The sequence below is a fragment of the Palaemon carinicauda genome, chromosome 41 (genome assembly GCF_036898095.1).
Source record: "Palaemon carinicauda isolate YSFRI2023 chromosome 41, ASM3689809v2, whole genome shotgun sequence".
Lineage (NCBI taxonomy): Eukaryota > Metazoa > Arthropoda > Malacostraca > Decapoda > Palaemonidae > Palaemon > Palaemon carinicauda.
Window position 1 is genome coordinate 34,206,225 of NC_090765.1, and position 20,140 is coordinate 34,226,364.

General features: G+C 42.9%; 1 protein-coding gene across 3 annotated transcripts in view; it reads left to right on the forward strand.

Moving 5' to 3' along the window:
- The window catches only part of LOC137632254 (uncharacterized), a 121,124-nt gene that overhangs the window by 52,765 nt on the left and 48,219 nt on the right, over positions 1-20,140 (forward strand). For all 3 annotated transcript variants that reach the window (XM_068364143.1, XM_068364145.1, XM_068364144.1), the window contains exon 7: positions 5,737-5,840. In XM_068364143.1, coding sequence (XP_068220244.1) covers positions 5,737-5,840 — 104 coding nt within the window. The remainder of the gene's footprint in view (positions 1-5,736; positions 5,841-20,140) is intronic.

Here is a 20,140-nt window from a genome sequence, read left to right on the forward strand (position 1 = left end):
AGGATCTCAATTGGACTCTAGATCTGGCCAAGGAATTGGGACTCCTAGTCAATTTGGAAAAGTCACAGCTGGTCCCATCCCAAACTATTCTGTATTTAGGGATGGAGATTCACAGTCAAGTTTTTCGGGCTTTTCCGTCGGCCCCCAGAATAGATCAAGCCCTGCTCTCCATCCAGAAGATGCTGAAGAAAGAACGCTGCTCAGTCAGGCTGTGAATGAGTTTGGTAGGGACGCTATCATCCCTGGAGCAATTTGTCTCGCTAGGAAGGCTACACCTCCGTCCTCTTCAATTCCATCTGGCTTTTCACTGGAAAAAGGACAAGACGCTAGAGGCGGTCTCGATCCCGATTTCCGAAAAGATAAAGTCTTGTCTGACTTGGTGGAAGGACAATATCAGCCTACGAGAGGGTCTTCCCCTGGCAGTTCAGATACCCAACCACGTTCTCTTCTCGGACGCATCGGACTTGGGCTGGGGCGCGACGCTGGACGGTCGGGAATGCTCAGGTCTGTGGAACTCGAGTCAGAGGAGCATGCATATCAACAGCAAGGAGCTTTTGGCGGTTCATCTGGCCTTGATAAGCTTCGAGAATCTCCTTCGAGGCAAGGTGGTGGAGGTAAACTCGGACAACACCACGGCCTTGGCGTACATTTCCAAACAAGGAGGTACCCACTCACTGACTTTGTACGAGGTCACAAGGGACCTGCTCATCTTGTAAAAAGATCGAGGCATCTCCCTAGTAACGAGGTTCATCCAGGGCGACTTGAACGTCATAGCAGATTGTCTCAGTCGGAAAGGTCAAGTAATTCCAATCGAATGGACCCTCCACAAGGATGTGTGCAAGAGACTTTGCTCGACTTGGGGTCAACCCACCATAGATCTCTTTGCAACCTCGCTGACCAAGAGGCTTCCAATCTATTGCTCTCCAGTCCCGGACCCAGCAGCAATACATATAGATGCCTTCCTCCTAGATTGGTCACATCTGGATCTTTACGCATTCCCACCATTCAAGATTGTCAACAAGGTACTGCAGAAGTTCGCCTCTCACGAAGGGACAAGGTTGACGTTAGTTGCTCCCCTCTGGCCCGCGAGAGAATGGTTCACCGAGGTACTTCGATGGTTAGTAGACGTTCCCAGAAGTCTTCCTCTAAGAGTAGACCTTCTACGTCAGCCACACGTAAAGAAGGTACACCAAAGCCTCCACGCTCTTCGTCTGACTGCCTTCAGACTATCGAAAGACTCTCGAGAGCTAGAGGCTTTTCGAAGGAGGCAGCCAGTGCGATTGCTAGAGCAAGGAGAGCTTCTACCATTAGAGTCTACCAATCGAAGTGGGAAGTCTTCCGAGACTGGTGCAAGTCAGTTTCTGTATCCTCGACCAGTACCTCTGTAGCCCAAATAGCTGATTTTCTCTTATACCTGAGAAAAGGACGATCCCTTTCAGCTCCCACTATCAAGGGCTACAGAAGCATGTTGGCATCGGTCTTCCGGCATAGAGGCTTAGATCTTTCCAACAATAAAGATCTGCAAGACCTCCTTAAGTCTTTCGAGACCACTAAGGAGCGTCGTTTGGCTACTCCTGGGTGGAATTTAGACGTGGTCCTAAGATTCCTCATGTCAGACAGGTTTGAGCCTTTACAGTCAGCCTCCCTGAAAGATCTCACTCTTAAGACTCTTTTCCTGGTATGCTTAGCCTCAGCTAAAAGAGTCAGTGAGATTCATGCCTTCAGCAAGAACATCGTATTTTCGTCAGAAAAGGCCACTTGTTCTCTGCAACTTGGTTTTCTAGCCAAAAATGAGCTACCTTCTCGTCCTTGGCCTAAATCTTTCGATATTCCCAGCTTATCGGAGATCGTAGGCAATGAACTAGAAAGAGTCTTATGCCCTGTTAGAGCTCTTAAGTTCTACTTAGCTCGTACTAAACCTTTACGAGGCCAATCTGAAGCGTTATGGTGTTCGGTTAAGAAACCATCCTTGCCTATGTCAAAGAATGCTTTGTCATGTTTTATCAGATTGTTAATACGAGAAGCTCATTCACACTTGAGTGAGGAAGACCGATCTTTGCTTAAGGTTAAGACGCACGAGGTTAGAGCTGTAACAACTTCCGTGGCCTTTAAGCAAAATAGATCTCTGCAAAGTATCATGGACGCAACCTATTGGAGAAGCAAGTCAGTGTTCGCGTCATGTTACTTGAAAGGTGTCCAGTCTCTTTACTAGAACTGCTACACACTAGGACCATTCGTAGCAGCGAGTGCAGTAGTGGGTGAGGGCTCAACCACTACAATTCCCTAATTCCATATCCTTTTAATCTGTCTCTTGAAATGTTTTAATGTTTTTATGGGTTGTCCGGAAGGCTAAGAAGCCTTTCGCATCCTGGTTGATTTGGCGGGTGGTCAAAGTCATTTCTTGAGAGCGCCCAGATTAGGGGTTTGATGAGGTCCTGTTGTATGGGTTGCAGCCCTTGATACTTCAGCTCCTGGGGGTCTGTCAGCATCCTAAGAGGATCGCGGGGCTCCGTAAGGAAGACGTACTTACAAGGCAGAGTAATCGTCTAAGTCGACTTCCTTACCAGGTACCTATTTATTTTGGTTTTGTTATATTGATCACTGTCAAAATGAAATAAAAACTCTTAGCTTATACGATGTAAACATATTTAACTGGTCTCTACCCACCCCCCTGGGTGTGAATCAGCTATTATATATTCACCGGCTAAGTTAAATATTTAAAAATGATATTTTAATTATAAAATAAATTTTTGAATATACTTACCCGGTGAATATATAAATTAAACGACCCTCCCTTCCTCCCCAATAGAGACGCAGTGGGATGAGAAGAAATTGAGTCTTTGTTTACATCGAGAGAGTGGTATCTGGCCTACAGTTGGCGCTGGTGGGCACACCCGCAACCTGTATAGCGATCGCTGGCGAGTTTTTACTGTTTTTTGTCTGTCGAGCAACAGAGTTGCAGCTATTATATATTCACCGGGTAAGTATATTCAAAAATTTATTTTATAATTAAAATATCATATTTATATATATATATATATATATATATATATATATATATATATATATATATATATATATATATATATATATATATATATATATATATATCATTGTTGTTAACCTGTCTGTTTATTGTCTGCCAATAAACTTGTTCTTGAGAACCTTGCGTCTCCTTCACCTGTGTCAATTTATTGATATAATTGAGCATTCAATCTATGTATATTTATCTGGGATAATTCTAATAGATTGTTCCTTTATGCAAGCTAATGTTGCATTGGTTTATGCTTTCCCTTAGCGGGAGGATTCCACCCCATAAGGGGATGGTGGCGGATTTACAGCTTCCTCCTATGCGGATATAAACCTTTGTCCAATACAAGTATTGTGCGGAGAACTGGTCGATATTTCATATTGACGCAGTGGTTCTTTACAAACTATGCTTTGCTTAATATAGGGTGAGACCACTATATTGGCTTGCCTGGTATTCATACATAGGTATATGTACTCTTCGAGACTTTCCCAGAGTCTAGTAGGACTCTTCCCTGTAGGGGGCAGGAAGCTCTAACATGGTTTATGGTTAGTTGAAAAGATGTATAACGGTAACATCTTAGGTCTCTAGGTCTAGTCGACCGGGGAAATACCTCCGGGGAGTACGGCACGTTCTGAGAATCCACAGATACAGTAATGCTCTGGTATACTTCCATCAGGACGACATGGCTTGAGCCCAAAAAACGGATTTTGAGCGAAGCGAAAAATCTATTTTTGGGTGAGATGGCCATGTCGTCCTGATGGACCCGCCCTTCCCTTTCTATGAAAGGGCTGTAGGACCCCTCCCTAACAGTATCTGTAGCACCTCGTGTATCGCTACAAGGAATACAGATGGCGCCAGGATTGGCGCAATGCATGCTTACGAAACGGGAGATGAGAGAGCCTTGGGAACGGCTCCCCTTTTTCTTTCTCGTTTTCGTTTTCTTGCCAATTGACCCCTTCGATGTGTTATCTCTGTTTGTGGTGCAGATTGCCATGTGGCGTGTCAAGAATACGTCCTCTGATATGTCGCGATATCCCTTTCATTAGGGATATTCGTTCCAGGAGTTAGAATTCTGGGTACCTTAAGGTAAATTCTCTGGGAATATCGCCGTAGTTGTAATATACCCTAGGAAGCTACCCTATAGGAACTTCCATCAGGACGACATGGCCATCTCACCCAAAAATAGATTTTTCGCTTCGCTCAAAATCCGTTTTATAGATAGCATTACTAATTTAATGCGCTCTGAAAAAAGCCATATTTGTATCACTTATCAATCTTTGTAGGCAAATAGTATTCAAATAGATAAAGAAATAGTACTTTAAGCATTACTGAAGAGCCTTTGCAGCTTTCCTTCAGCCCCCAGATATATTTACTTTTCAAGATAATACATTATCTCTGTATCTGCTTCCCTCCTTCCACCTTTTGCTGTACGTCTTTCAACTTTTCATTCACAGTACGTACTTTATAACTGCTGGGATTTGCCCTAGTCATATCTTGGCACAGAATAGCCCCAAGCTATAGTGTCAGGATGTGGTCAAAATTCCTTCAAATCAAATTAGATCTAAATAAAATTTGACACCACAAATGATACATATTTAAGGAAATTTGGTAATCCAAAACCTTCCATGAAGCTAAGCCATCCACCTCCCTAAAAGGTGTCTTTGCCTAAAGAGTTACTTCTTAAATCTCCCAAACAGAATTACTTGTTACCAATTTCAAGGTCAGCATTGGTAAAAGGAGTAAAGGACTTTCAGGGCTTGTGTTTGTGACATCATTACACCTCGAGGGATTGTAGATGTAGAAGCCTTCGGGAATAAATAGCAGGCACTAAAAGTAACGCATATCAATATAGCTGGTGAAAGATGGAAAAGGTAATAAACTAACCTCATGGCTAGTTCAGAGGTAACGTGTTTGCCTAGCATTCGCATGGCGGCAGGTTTATTCCAGCTTGGGACTGTGAGTTTAAGCTGTTTACTGGGGAGGCCACTGCTGTCGTTTGGCACCACATTGGAGTGTTGGGCTTACCTGGTTGACATTCTGGTGAACATATATATTGATGAAACTGGAACTGAAACCAGACACCTTTAACCTTTAACCACTGCAAACAACTCTTAAAGATTACTGCAAAATTATTGACATTTTGACATATGGACTGAGTTCCATGAAGGATACAAATAGAGTTGAAGCATATAGCATTTATTGATACCTTCATATATAGACATAGGAAGCCTTGTGAACAATACCTAATTTTCTGGTAATGTTTGAGTGATTTTTTAATAACTGTGTCAAAGCAGCTTGGAGTAAAAGATTGTTCCAAATATACTTGGATGTTATTTATGGAAAGAAAATTTTTTGAATATGAATAGTTCAAGATTTTCTGAGAGGACTAAACTCTGAGATAAGGTTTTGTTCTGGTTCTCACAGCTCTTTTGACAGGGTGATGTTTGGATCCTTTTAAGTAGGAAATGTATATTTAGTGGTCAAGCATTGACCAGTCTTCTGTGTTGAGAAAAAAATCCCTTGTTTAGAATGTCTTATACCTGATGTTAAAACTTGATTAAAACAGACAATTTGCATTTATTGAACTTGAAACTATTCAACTTTTGTTAATGTATTAATTCAGTGCTGTACAGTACTGTATTAACATATGATATTGATATTCTAAAAGGAATTTGATTTCTGTGCAATAAAAATTTTATTTTCAGTAAACCTCTTCTCTGGAAGTGAAAACAGCTTGGAGATGAGCCAACTGTATGGAGTGACTTATACATGTGATTTTAACCTTCTCATGTTCCCCTTTGATGCTCAGGTTTGTATATGTTTATCTTTTTGTGACATACAATTATTACTTAACAGTTCTGGTAAGGTTGAAACCTTCACAGGGCATTGGAGGTGCAGTGATGAGTATTTTGTTGTCCTTTTTTAGTTATATTAAAACTTTCAAGAACTTTCAATGTTAGTGGAAACAATTTCACTTATGTAAAGGAAAAATTTCTGTGGATTAGGCTTAGTTAGGTTTTTAAACTAATTATTTTAATCAAGCATATCTAATATTTATTTAAGTTTTTCTTCAATACTAACTCATCCCATATACTTGCATTTTATCACCACTAGGTGTCTCACAAATAGCCTTTTCCTAATGTTCTGGTGTAGAGGGACTAACTTTGCAGAAATTCCTCTGATATTAGCAAATTCAAAGACCAAATTGTGGATTTCAAGCTGCTGCTGTGGACAGCAAGAAATTTGCCAGATTTGGAAAGGTTCAGTGTTTTTCATGCTGAAAGTTGATATGACTATAATTCTCTCTCTCTATCTATAATTAAAGTAAAAATCTGATGATTTACTGTATTGCTAAAAATTTTTCTTGTGTTAATTCAGTTATTTAAGAATAACAACAGAGCTACATTATTTTCCTTTTCACTTTCCTCCTTCCTATTTGTCCTCCTCATGCTGGTACCCTTTTCCCACCCATCCCTTTTGCCATTAACAATTCCAATAATACAAAGGTTACAAAATTCAAGGAAAGTGTGTTTTCATTTAATCTATATTGATAATTGTGTTACAGTACTGTTAGATTTATCAAGGATGTATTTACTTATTGTTGAGAAACAAGGGTGATCTTTTGTAAGTTTTATAAAAGAATAGAGGGAAAATTTGATCTCAAAACTAAATTTGCAATACTCGAATATCTTAGCCAAGTTCTGACTGGTGAATGTAGTTCATTGTTTATTTTGCTGACTGATGAATTCGTGTTTGGTCAACCTACTTTTTTCTTTCAAATCTTCCAAGGGAAGCTGGTAAACTTTCCCTTAGTTGAGGGAGTCATTGAAGCCAATAGAAACAAATTAGAGTAAAGCATATTAATTGTTTTGTAAATGTGAAATGACAGCTATGTTGAGCAACTTGTGTAGCATGGTAAGGAATATGTCAAGTTTTAAACATTTCTGTACGGTTCTTTCAGTTAGGAATGGCTTTACAAGATTAGCAAAATCGGACAGACATTTCATATTCCTAAATAAGTATTGAAAAAAGTAGATTATACTGTACCTGTATAATGTACGCTGTATGGTCCTCGGACAAAAACATCAGCTTTAACATCTCCAGCCATTATCCTTGAAACTTTGGATGTTGTAACATATTTTTTCCTCTGAGAGACTAGGCCAGTTTGAACTTAAAGAGGTATCAAGGCACCTTATTATAAAGTTTAGAATGTATATAAGTCACAGTACTCTTAGTCGAGAGATTGCATTTGATTTCATATCATTTCAAAATCTAGTAAATTGTGGGCTAGAATTGCAGATTTTTAATGGTTGTTTAGTTATTTCAGAATCCAATTAAGTGTGTCTTAGTATCACTTTAATGCTAAAACTTAGCTTAGCAAGATGTCACATTTGCAACAGGAAGATTGGAAAAGTCTCTTAAGTGTATCTGCGCAGTTTTGGATGATATGAACATTTCTCTTGAAAGACCTTTGTCAGGTCATACCTCACAAATTGTTTCTATATCATATTCACAACTATGCTTCCCACCATAGTGAATGATGTCTACCCTTCATGTATTATTATTATTAATATTAAATGCTAAGCTACAACCCTAGTTGGAAAAGCAGGGTTCTACAAGCCCAGGGGCCCCAACAGGGAAAATAGCCCAGTGAGGAATGGAAACAAGGAAAAATAAGATATTTTAAGAATAGTAACAACATTAAAATAAATATTTTTCATGCAATAAATAAAAACTTCAACAAAACCAGAGGAAGATAAATTAGATAGAACAGTGTGCCCGAGTGTACCCTCAAGCAGGAGATCTCTAACTCAAGACAGTGGAAGACCATGGTACAGAGGCTATAGCACAACCCAAGACTAGAGAACAATGGTTTGATTTTGGATTGTCCTTCTCCTAGAAGAGCTGCTTACCATAGCTGAAGAGTCTCTTCTACCCTTACCAAGAGGAAAGTAGCCACTGAACAATTACATTGCTGTAGTTAACCCCCTGGGTGACAGGGGTTTTCAGGGAAACATGAATTCATATATTCAAGGCTCAAGTTACCTTGTTGATTGCATTTAGGCCTTCAGCCTCAATGTTTGAAGTCTTGCCTTTGCTTTCTGCTTTGAATACTATTGCTAATTTTTCAATATTAAACTTACCCGATGATCATATAGCTGTCAGCTCTGCTGCCCGACAGAAAAACCTACGGGCGGAATACGCCAGCGATCGCTATACAGGTGGGGGTGTACATCAACAGCGCCATCTGTCAAGTAGGTACTCAAGTACTCGATGTCAACACAGAACCAATTTTCTCTCTGTCGTGCCACTGGCAAGACCTACTAAATACGCTGTTACTAACTGGATTTGTTTTCACAACTATTTGGTGAAGTACACTATTCCAGTTTTGAGCTTTCGCTATGCAGGGGTTTTATCTTCATTTCAAAACTTGAACTCGTTTTGGATAGATTTAATTATGGTGACTAAGAGAGTATGGACTCTTTCACTTTTAAATGGCCGACCCTTCCCGTAGACGGAAGTGTGTTTAGGTTTTTAGTAATTTTGCTTAACACGTTATAGATCTATATTTTATATCTCTCCGCCTTTTTTAGGCCTCTTCGATTAACTTTCCTTTTATTATAAACATATAAAAATAAATTTTTATGTTTTGTTTATATGCGACCTTTCCTGATTGTAGGCGGTCCTAACTTGGAACCGAAGTTAATCAACGTTGAGCCCGTTATATCGTATTTAACCTTTAAAGAATTTATAACTTTTTAAATTTAATGTTTTATGAAAGAATTTCTTTGATAGTCTCGTACTGTTTTCAAAGATGAACTAATGTTTAGTTTTTTAGTCTACGCAGTTGTTGACGTTCAGGACGTTCAACATGCGCTCTATCGTTACGATAGAGAGAGAGTGTATCACGGTTTCACTTTGCAGTAAGAGTAAACCGATTCTGGCGTTTCGTTCATTCTTTCTTAGCTTAAATGGTTTAAATTCTAAATTAAAGGAACTTTTTATTTGGAAAACCTTTCAGTTTTTTTTTTCCTTTAGCATATATCATGTTTTGACGATATATTATTGGGCTCTTCTCTCAGGTGCGAAATCTAGAGAGAAAGAGAGAGATAGAGACGGAGGGAGAGAGAGGAGAAAAAACGTTTCGTTCAAGCGGGTAACGTTGTTCTCGTTATACTCTCCTCCCTAGTCGCTGTAGGGGAAGAAGGTAAAACGTTTCTAGGGTTTTATTCTTGTTCCCAGGCTATGTGCGGTGAGAGATTGTAAACGTAGTTTATTTGAACTAGTGTTTAGTCTCTTTCCCAGCCACTGAATTCTTTATCTTTATATATGTTTTCTGTTGCATTATACGACTGTTTTCGTAATTACTACCTTTTAATGAAGGGTAGGATTTCGTGTTTCAGGTAGAAATCAGTAAAAGTTTCGATTTCAGTGAAATAAGTGCAAACAGAAAATCAAAATGATAAAGTGATATGCGCAAAGTGTTACAGTGTTGCGTCCGAGGGTTCGTCTGTTCGTGCCTGTCGTTCACCTAGTCCGGGACCTCTTGCAAGCTCCCAAGCCCAGGGGAGAAGTAATGTCGAACGACTTATGGGTTCGACAGGCCTTGATCAACGAACAGACGTTTCCCTCCGTGGTTTCGGGTGTATCTACCCAAGATCGCCCCACCCACACAAAGACGAGAGAGCCCATTTACTTCTCGTCTGCGGAAGAGGTTTCTCGTAAGAAACCTTTGACCAAGGTCTCGCAGCTTATTAAGTGCAAGTCGGTCCCTTCCGCGCAAGTCCAACGGCCCAGGTGTAGCCACTGGGTCAGTTCGGACTCGCTGCAGTCTTCCGATGACTGCACACCTCCTAAGAGAGGTAAAGCGGTACCGCAACAGGCAGTAACTCCGTCTGTTGCCGCACCCGCTGTTTTAGACCCTCAGTCACAACGGACAGTAGCTCCGTCTGTTGCTGCTTTTGTAGACCCTAAGTGGTCTTTACTGCAGTCTATGCAGACTCAGTTAGCTGCGGTTATGCAGGAGTTTCGTGCGGAGAAGGTTGACACTGCTCCCGTTAGCCTACAACCTGCCACGGTTGTGCGCCCAGCTCACGCTGAGGCTGCCTGCTCCCACACTCCGGCTGCGGAGAGGTTGGCGCTGCACCCGTTAGCCTACAACCTGCCGCGGTTGTGCGCCCAGCAGACGCTGAGGCTACCTGCTCCCACACTCCGGCTGTGAGAGCTCCTCCACCCATGCGCAGTCGACCCTGCCAGACGCATGCTGACTCCCACAGACGCACGGAGCACTCCGTTGCCGTGCGTGAGTTACCACAACAACAGGAGGGTGGAGTTAAGCTGCCGTGTTTTGACACGGTGCGTCAGCCTCCGCAACCCACTGTGGTTACCGCCACTCGCCCGCAGCAGACTAGTCAGTCAGGAGTTGAGGCTTCCCCACACAGCTTTGGTTGTTGCCAGCTCACAGACTGTCAAGCAGTTACATGACGTTGCCTTCTGGTCTGCTACTAATGCACCAGTGCTGTATGTCCTCACACACCTGTTGTGGTTGACAGTTCAGTTTTTTGACAGTTCACAGACTGTCAGGCAGTTACATAACGTTGCCTTCTGGTCTGCTGCTAATGCACCAGTGCTGTATGTCCTCACGCACCTGTTGTGGTTGACAGTTCAGTTTTTGACAGTTCACAGACTGTCAAGCAGTTACATAACGTTGCCTTCTGGTCTGCTGCTTATGCACCAGTGAGACCCTCACTGAGATAACCTAGCTTTTCTCGGACAAGGTTCCTGTAGATGAGAAAGTGCTGTTCTCCCTCCTACTGATATTCCTTTGAGGACTCTGTCATTTGGAGAGGAGCCTTAAGCTGCTTAGCCTCCTATGGACTTTAATTAAAGCATAACAAGGCTTCCAGGGATGGTAAATGGTTCCGCTTCAGTCGCTAACCCCGTCTGTTGCTACACCTGCTCCCGTAGACCCTAATGGGCTTTGCTGCAAGACATGCAGTCCAAGCTTGTGTCCTTGATAGAGGACTTTTTACGGAGAAGAACCTTCTGGCCAACAACCTTCCTACCGGTTGGTTGTGCGCCCTGTTGACGCTGAGGTATCCTACTCACGTCCGCCAGTTGAGGTGGTTCCTCCACCGATGCGACCCAGTGTGGGTTGCCAGTCGCACGTTGACGTTAAGCGACGCTCGGAGGTGGTTGTTGACGTTCAGTGTGTCACTAGGAAGACGTTCAACAACCAGCAGAGGTGACTTGTTGTGACGCAGTGCGTCAACCTCAGCAACCCGGTAGGGTGTTGACTGCACAACCCAGACAGTCTAGACAGTTTCGGGTTGACGCTGTACTTCCTCGCGTCCCCATGGTTGACAGTTCACAGACTGTGCAGCAGTACCATGATATTGCGTCCAGCTCCGTCACGCATCCACCAGTGCGACCGGATTCAGCGAGTCAGACGTTGCCCACTCCGTTGCCGTTTCCTCATCAGTTTCGGATGAGGAACCCTCTGATGAGGACGTTGCTGAACAAGACGATCAACCCCCAGCCCTGCTATCCATCCAGAAGATGCTGAAGAAGGAACGCTGCCCTGTCAGGCTGTGGATGAGTCTGGTAAGGACACTGTCATCCGTGGTTCAATTTGTGTCACTTGGAAGACTACACCTCCGTCCTCTTCTGTATCATCTAGCTTTTCACTGGAAAAGGACAAGACGCTAGAAGCGGTCTCGATCCCGGTTTCCGGAAAGATAAAGTCTGGTCTGACTTGGTGAAAGGACTTTATCAACCTTAGAAAGGGTCTTCCCCTGACTGTTCAGACTCCCAACCACGTTCTCTTCTCGGACGCATCGGACGTAGGCTGGGGTGCGACATTAGGCGGTAGGGAATGCTCGGGATTATGGAACTCGAGTCAAAGGACAATGCATTTCAACTGCAAGAAGCTACTGGCAGTACGTCTGACCTGGAAAAGCTTCAGGTCTCTCCTTCAAGGCAAAGTGGTGGAGGTGAACTCGGACAACACCCGGCTTTGACGTACATCTCCAAGCAAGGAGGGACCTACTCTCTGACATGGTACGAGATCGCAAGGGACCTCCTCACCTGGTCAACAGGTCTAGACTTTTCACTAGTAACGAGGTTCATCCAAGGCAACTTGAATGTCATAGCAGATTGTCTCAGTAGGAAGGGACAAATAATTCCAACAGATTGGACCCTCCACAAGGATGTATGCAAGAGACTTTGGGCCACCTGGGGCCAGCCAACCATAGATCTCTTCGCAACCTCGATGACCAAGAGGCTCCCAATAGTTTGCTCACCTATCCCGGACCCAGCAGTAGTTCATATAGATGCCTTTCTACTAGATTGGTCACATCTAGATCTATATGCATTCCCTCCGTTCAAGATTGTCAACAAGGTACTGCAGAAGTTCGCCTCTCACGAAGGGACAAGGTTGACGCTAGTTGCTTCCCTCTGGCCCGCGAGAGAATAACTCACCGAGGTACTTCGATGGCTAGTAGACGTTCCCAGAACACTTCCCCTAAGGGTGGACCTTCTACGTCAGCCACGCGTAAAGAAGGTACACCAAGGCCTCCACGCTCTTCGTCTGACTGCCTTCAGACTATCGAAAGACTCTCGAGAGCTAGAGGCTTTTCGAAGGAGGCAACCAGAGCGTTTGCTAGAGCAAGGAGAACATCCACCCTTAGAATCTACCAATCGAAGTGGGAAATCTTCCGAAACTGGTGCAAGTCAGTATCCGTATTCTCGACCAGTACCTCTGTAACTCAAATAGCTGACTTTCTCTTATATCTGAGGAAAGAACGATCTCTTTCAGCTCCCACTTTCAAGGGTTACAGAAGCATGTTGGCATCAGTCTTCCGTCACAGAGGCTTAGATCTTTCCAACAATAAAGATCTACAAGACCTCCTTAAGTCTTTTGAGACCACGAAGGAGCGTCGGTTGGTTACACCTGGTTGGAATTTAGACGTGGTACTAAGATTCCTTATGTCAGACAGGTTCGAACCGCTTCAATCAGCCTCCCTGAAAGATCTCACCTTTAAGACTCTTTTCCTGATATGCTTAACCACAGCTAAAAGAGTCAGTGAGATTCATGCCTTCAGCAAGAACATCGGATTCTCATCCAAAACGGCTACATGTTCTACAACTTGGTTTTCTAGCCAAACACGAGCTGCCTTCTCGGCCTTGACCAATATCGTTCGATATTCCAAACTTATCGTATGGTTGGAAATGAACTAGAAAGAGTATTATGTCCTGTAAGAGCTCTTAAGTTCTATTTAAAATCCTTTACGAGGCCCGTCTGAAGCTTTATGGTGTTCAGTTAAGAATCCATCTTTGCCTATGTCAGAGAATTCTTTATCCTATTTTATCAGACTGTTAATACGAGAAGCTCATTCCCATCTGAATGAGGAAGACCAAGCTTTGCTGAAGGTAAGGACACACGAAGTTAGAGCTGTCGCAACTTCCGTGGCCTTTAAACAAAATAGATCTCTGCAAAGTATATTCGACGCAACCTATTGGAAAAGCAAATCAGTGTTCGCGTCTTTTATCTTAAGAATGTCCAGTCTCTTTACGAGAACTGCTACACTCTGGGACCATTCGTAGCAATGAGTGCAGTAGTGGTGAGGGCTCCACCACTACAATTCCCTAATTCCATAACCTTTTTAATCTTTCTCTTGAAATGTTTTATTATTGTTTTTGGGTTGTCCGGAAGGCTAAGAAGCCTTTCGCATCCTACTTGATTTGGCGGGTGGTCAAAGTCATTTCTTGAGAAGCGCCTAGATTAGAGGTTTTGATGAGGACCTTTAGTATGGGTTGCAACCCTTCATACTTCAGCTCCTAGGAGTCGCTCAGCATCCTATGAGGATCGCGAGGCTCAGTAAGGAAGACATACTTAAAAAGGCAGAGTAATTGTTCAAGTCGACTTCCTTACCAGGTACTTATTTATTTTATGTTTTTTATTTTGAATAACTGCTAAAATGAAATACGGAATACTTAGCTCATAATAATGTCAACATGTAATGCTGGTCTCTACCCACCCCCTTGGGTGTGAATCAGCTATATGATCATCGGGTAAGTTTAATATTGAAAAATGTTATTTTCATTAGTAAAATAAATTTTTGAATATACTTACCCGATGATCATAAATTAAAGGACCCACCCATCCTCCCCAATAGAGACCCAGTGGACAGAGGAGAAAATTGGTTCTGTGTTGACATCGAGTACTTGAGTACCTACTTGACAGATGGCGCTGTTGATGTACACCCCCACCTGTATAGCGATCGCTGGCGTATTCCGCCTGTAGGTTTTTCTGTCGGGCAGCAGAGCTGACAGCTATATGATCATCGGGTAAGTATATTCAAAAATTTATTTTACTAATGAAAATAACATTTTGCTAATTTTTTTTTTGCTAACATAAGTAGCGAGTTGTTTTGTCATACACTTAGTCTTTTGTGCATGTTAACTTTAGCGCATTAACAAAATAATTCTGTACTGATTACAGTTTTGCCATCTTAGAACAAATCTAGGCTAGTAAAAGAGCTGCTCTTTCAGTGACGGTCGTTAATCACGGCTTAGCAGCTCAATCAGGCATTTAGTGTGTGCCTTGCATTTCTCCGCAGCTTGAACTCACACTTATTTGAAATTATTTTTACCGTTCAACTAAAACACTATTTTCAATATTAAACTTACCCGATAATCATGTAGCTGTCAACTCCGTTGCCCGACAGAATTCTACGGGAGGGATACGCCAGCTATCACTATACTAGAAGGGGGTGTACTCACAAGCGCCACCTGTGGCCAGGTACTACAGTACTTGTTGTTGACGCCACCTCACTTTTTCCTCTGTCGTGCTTCCGGCAAGACGTTCTTGGATACGCTTATGATTTTGGAGTATTGTTCACGGTTTGGTGAAGTATTTCTCTAAAATTTGCAGCTATTCGCTATACTGGAAACTTCTATATTAGCTTAGTTAGCTTTTGGAATTAATTTGATTAATTATGGTGACGAAGAGAGTATGAACTCTCTTTCACCTTTAAATGGCCGACCCTTCCCTTAGACGGAAGTGTTGGTGTCTAAGAGAGTATAGACTCTCTTTCTTAATTTTGCTTAACAAAAGTTATAGATTTATTTTATATCTCTCCGCCTTTTATAGGCCTCTTCGATTAACTTCCTTTTATTATAAACTTATTAAAATTAATTTTTATATTTGTTTATATTCGACCTTTCCTAATAGTAGGCGGTCTTTTCTTGGTACCGAAGTTAATTAACATTGAGCCCGTCATTTCGGTTTTACCTGTTAACATATTTTGCTATTTTAATGTTTTTGAAAGAATTTCTTTGATAGTCTCGTACTGTTTTCAAAGTTGAACTAACGTTTTGTTTTGTCTCTGCAGTTGTTGACGTTCAGAACGTTCAACTTGCGCTCTATCGTCACGATAGAGAGAGAATTTTCACGGTGTCACGTTGCAGTAAGAGTAACCGTGTCTAGCGTTTTGTTCATTCTTTCTTAACTTAATGGTTTTAATTCTAATAAATTGGGAAATATTTCAGTTTTTTCCTTTAACAATAATATGTTTTAACGATATATATGATTGGGCTCTTCTCTCAGGTTCTAAGTCAAGAGAGAGAGAGAGAGAGAGAGAGAGATAGAGACGGAGGGAGAAAGAGGAGGATAAACGTTTCGTTCAAGCGAGTAACGTTGTTATCGTTTTTGCTCTTCTCCCTAGTCTCTTTAGGGGAAGAAGGTAAACGTTTCTAGAGTTTTTTCTTGTTCTCAAGCTTTATGCGGTGAGAGATTTTAAACGTAGTTTATTTGATCTAGTGTTTAGTCTCTTTCCAGCCACTGAATTATTTATCTTTCCTTAGATTTTTCTGTTACATTGTAATTCTGTTTTCGCAATTACTAACTTTTGAGAAAGGATAGAATTGCGTGTTTCAGGTACAAACCACTTAAAGTTTCGAGTTCAGTGAAATAAGTGCAAACAGAAAATCAAAAGTGATAAGTGATTAGCGCAAAGTGTGTCAGTGTTGTGCGTGAGGGTACTTCTGTGCGTGCCAGTCGTCCTCCCAGTCCGGGACCTCTTGCAAGCTCCCAAGCCCAGGGGAGAAGCAATGTCGAAGGGCAAAAGGGTTCGGCAGGCCTTGATCGGCGCACAGAAGTATCCTCGGTGGTTGCGGGCGTGTCTTACAGAGACCGTCACTCCCACCCGCAGACGATTGAGCCCTTATTTTGCTCGTCTGCAGAAGAAATTTCGGGGAGAAAACGCTGGTCTCAGGTCTCAAAACGTAAAGTCCAGACCTATGCCAGACGTAGGAAGTTAGAGTTCAACAACCCGGATGCAGTCATTGGGTTAGCTCTGACTCTCCTCAGTCATCAGGTGACTGCACACCTCCTAAGAGAGGTAAGGCGATGCCTCTACAGACCTCATCTTCTATTAAGGCTTTGCCTTAACAGACCTTATCGTCTGTTGATCCCAAGACGACTTTGCTGCAGTCCATGCAGTCGCAGCTTGCGGTCTTAATGCGTGAGTTTCAGGCTGAGGTTACCAGCGGTGTGCAGCAACCTCCACCTCCTCCTGCGAGAGCTCCGCCTCCGCAGTCCAGTCTGCCAGGCGTACGAAGTTGAGGTTCCTCAGGCTACCTTACCGCGTTCTGAGTTGCCAGTTACCAGCGTTGTGCAGCAACCTTAACCTTCCTTAAGGCAACCTCAGCAATGGGAGCAGGAGTCTTATGCCTTACTTCCTCCGCTTCCGCTTGCGGTTCCACCAGCGAGGCAACAATCTCTTGAGGTACGACAACCTCTTTCATCAATGAGGCAGCCACCTCAGCACTCGCTGCAGCGACCACCTTAGGCTAGCACCTCAGGAACCTCAACTCGCGAGACAAGAACTGCGTTGTGCGCAGCCGCTACCTCAACTCTCGCAGCTCACACCTCAGGAACCTTAACTCGTTCCTCAGGAACCTGCTACTGCGCATCCGCAACCCTTACAGCAAGCGCAACTCTTAAGGCAGCAACCTCATGCTATGAGTCAGCCACCTTAACGCATGCATCTGCCATTTTTTCCTCAACTTGAGCTTCTTCCCATTCAACTTGGGAATAACAAATGACAATAATAACACCTCATTACTTTCATAACTTGCATTTGTAATCATATACATGTATGCCTACACAAACATTATGATAATGGAGGTTATTTGTATTACTTATATAAAAATATATATGTATTCCTTGCAATATATTTTTAACAAATCGCAAAATATGGCAAAAATATCTTCTAAACAAAAATGAATCATGAGTTATGAATGTAAGGTAATATTATGTTGATATTAAACCCCATGCAAGCATGCATGAAGTAATGCAGTGTTGCCAACAGGGCGAGTTTCCCTTTCCTGAGGTGAAGTAGATTATAGTACATTTAGTGTAGCTTAATTCTACGATTATCATGCCGGCTATCAAATTCATCAACAAAACAGTCTAAATCAATTCCCTCGGCACGTGCACTTTCAATGAACGGTAATGCGATATTACTCACTCTAGCACTGGTCATGGAATTTCTGAGAAATGTTACACGCCATGCAACACGCTCTGCTTACCTTACAGCATGCTCTACATACAGCATGCTCTGCATACAGCATGCTCTGCATACAGCATGCTCTGCATACAACATGCTCTGCATACCTTACCGCATGCTTCTCAGTCACACATCTTTGGTTGTTGCCAACTCACTAGACTGTCAAGCAGTTTCATAACGTTGCCTTCTAGTGTGCTGCTTTTGCACCAGTGAAACCCTCACTGAGAGAACTTAGTTTTTCTCGGATATGGTCCCTGTAGATGAGAAAGTGCTATCCTTCTGCAAGAACATATGGCTTGGCAAGGAAAGGGTGGGTCCGTACAAAAATAATCGGGAAGGGTTTCGCCGGGCGTCACAGGTCTCTCCCCAGAAATAGATTTTTCCTTCGTCAAAATCCCTTTTCTGGGTCGACCTGTGACGGCCGGCGAAAAAGTACCAGAGAATGCCTTCCAAGCCCAATAAATTAATAACATAATGAGGAGAATACAATCACCATGTACGACAATACTATGATATAATAAAGTAATCGTCCAATTATCAACCAGCCAAATGACATAGGGAACGTAAGGTTAAATAATAATGACGACAAGGAACCAACTGAGTGTCGAATCGCAAAAGGCATCAAACCTTACATGTCTAAGTATATCTAAACATTAAAGGAACGGTAACTACAATAACAGTTAAACCATAGGAATTAAACATGGCAAATATCATAGGGCTAACGAACTACCAAGGAGAGTGGCGACGTGGTGTGAGTGGCGGGTAGGAGGGAGAAGAGAAGAGATGGAAGAAAGGAAGAAGAGGAGATTAATGGGGAGAGATAAGGCTCCCCTCTGCCATCGTTGGGTATTTAAGGGCCTGTAAGATCTTTAGATATTGGCGTTTGACAACCATAGGGGATTTCCAACCCGTATATTTTTTAAAATCATCAAAGTCCCTGTTCTGGAAGTCATTGTTGGAGGCATCTACTGTCCGTATATCATGAGCCTGGGGAAATGATTCCGGATTAGTATGTTTAATGAAGTAGAGGATTTGTTGCCTGATACCGTAAATGGAAATAGTACCTCCTTGTTCCCTGATAACCAAGGGGCCAGACGAGCGGGTGGCAGGTCTAGCTAAAAAGGGGCTTGAGAGTGTGACTGTACACGGAGAAAAATCCTGGGGATGAAGAATAATCTTCCGAGGGGAGCACCTATTTTGCGGATCCTCATTTTTTAGCTAGGGAAGCTTTGTCTGGAAAAGGAGTACTTCGGCTGAAGGGAGGAAATCTATGTTTTCCGGGTTTCGTGAGAGAGCTGCTAGTTCTGATGTTCCATCACCTGAGGCCATAGCCGTTAGAAATAAAGTCTTCCGAAGAAGAGTGATATAAGAGCAGGATTCATTGTCCGTGTCCATCGCAAGTTTGAGAACACCATTCAGAGACCAAGAGTCCTTTTGTGGCCGAACCGAAGGTCGAAGCCTAGCACATGTTTTTGGTGTTGATGAGAAATAGGAATCAGCTAGGTTAATGTTGAACCCAACAAGGAAGATCTTCTTCAAAGCTGACTTGATGGTGGTTAAAGTGCTAACTGTTAGCCCTTTGACAAATAGGAGCCTCAAGAAAGAGATGGCTAAATGCGGGGACATACGAGTATGGTCTGCACTATTAGGGGACCTACTAGTTGTTAACGGCCGAATCATATTGGCGAATTGTCGAGTCCCTTTTGTCCCATTCGATGAAGAGATCGTTTCCGGTTCAATGTTCGCATCTCTACGAGTTGCCAACTTCTTGTAGTCCACAAAGTTAGAGTTTTGGCTATCCTTGAGTAATCTGACACAGTGAGTTTGGATACTCGGGTCAGTTTGAGGAACGGGATCCGGATGGGACTGAGTTTCAACTAGAGGAGGAGAGGAAACCAACTGTTCTTGGCCAGTGAGGTGGTACTAAAGCCACTGCGCTCCGGAAGGAGCGTAGTTTGTGTAAAAGTTTTTAGAAGATTCCCTGGGGGAGATAGGGAAATCTTCTTCTCATGGTTCCAATCCCGGGGTAATGCGTCCATGGCATAAGCCCGAGGGTCCAGGGTTGGGGTCACATAACAAGGAAGTTAGTGATTCATCTGAGTTGCGAATAGATCTACCTGGAGGCCTGGAACGAGCCTGAGTATCCACCGGAATGAAATTATGTCTAGAGACCATTCTGACTCCAGTGGATCCGTCCTGGATAGTGAGTCCGCTCTCACATTCTGGCCTCCCGCTAGGTGAGGTGCTGACAGGAACCAGTTCTCTTCTGTTGCCCAGGCGAAGATAGTGACCAGGATCTGATTCAGGTTGGGTGACTTGGATCCTCCCCTGTTGACGTAGTGTACTGCGTCTGTGCTGTCTGAAACTACTCTGATGTGGGTCGACCTCGGAGGAGAGTCTCTCTTCAGGGTCAAGAACACTGCCATGGCTTTGAGCACAATGATATGGGACTGTTTCATGGAGAGTGACCAAGAACCTGAAACATCTGATGTTTGGAGTAATCCCCCCCATCCACTTAGAGACGCGGCTGTATGGA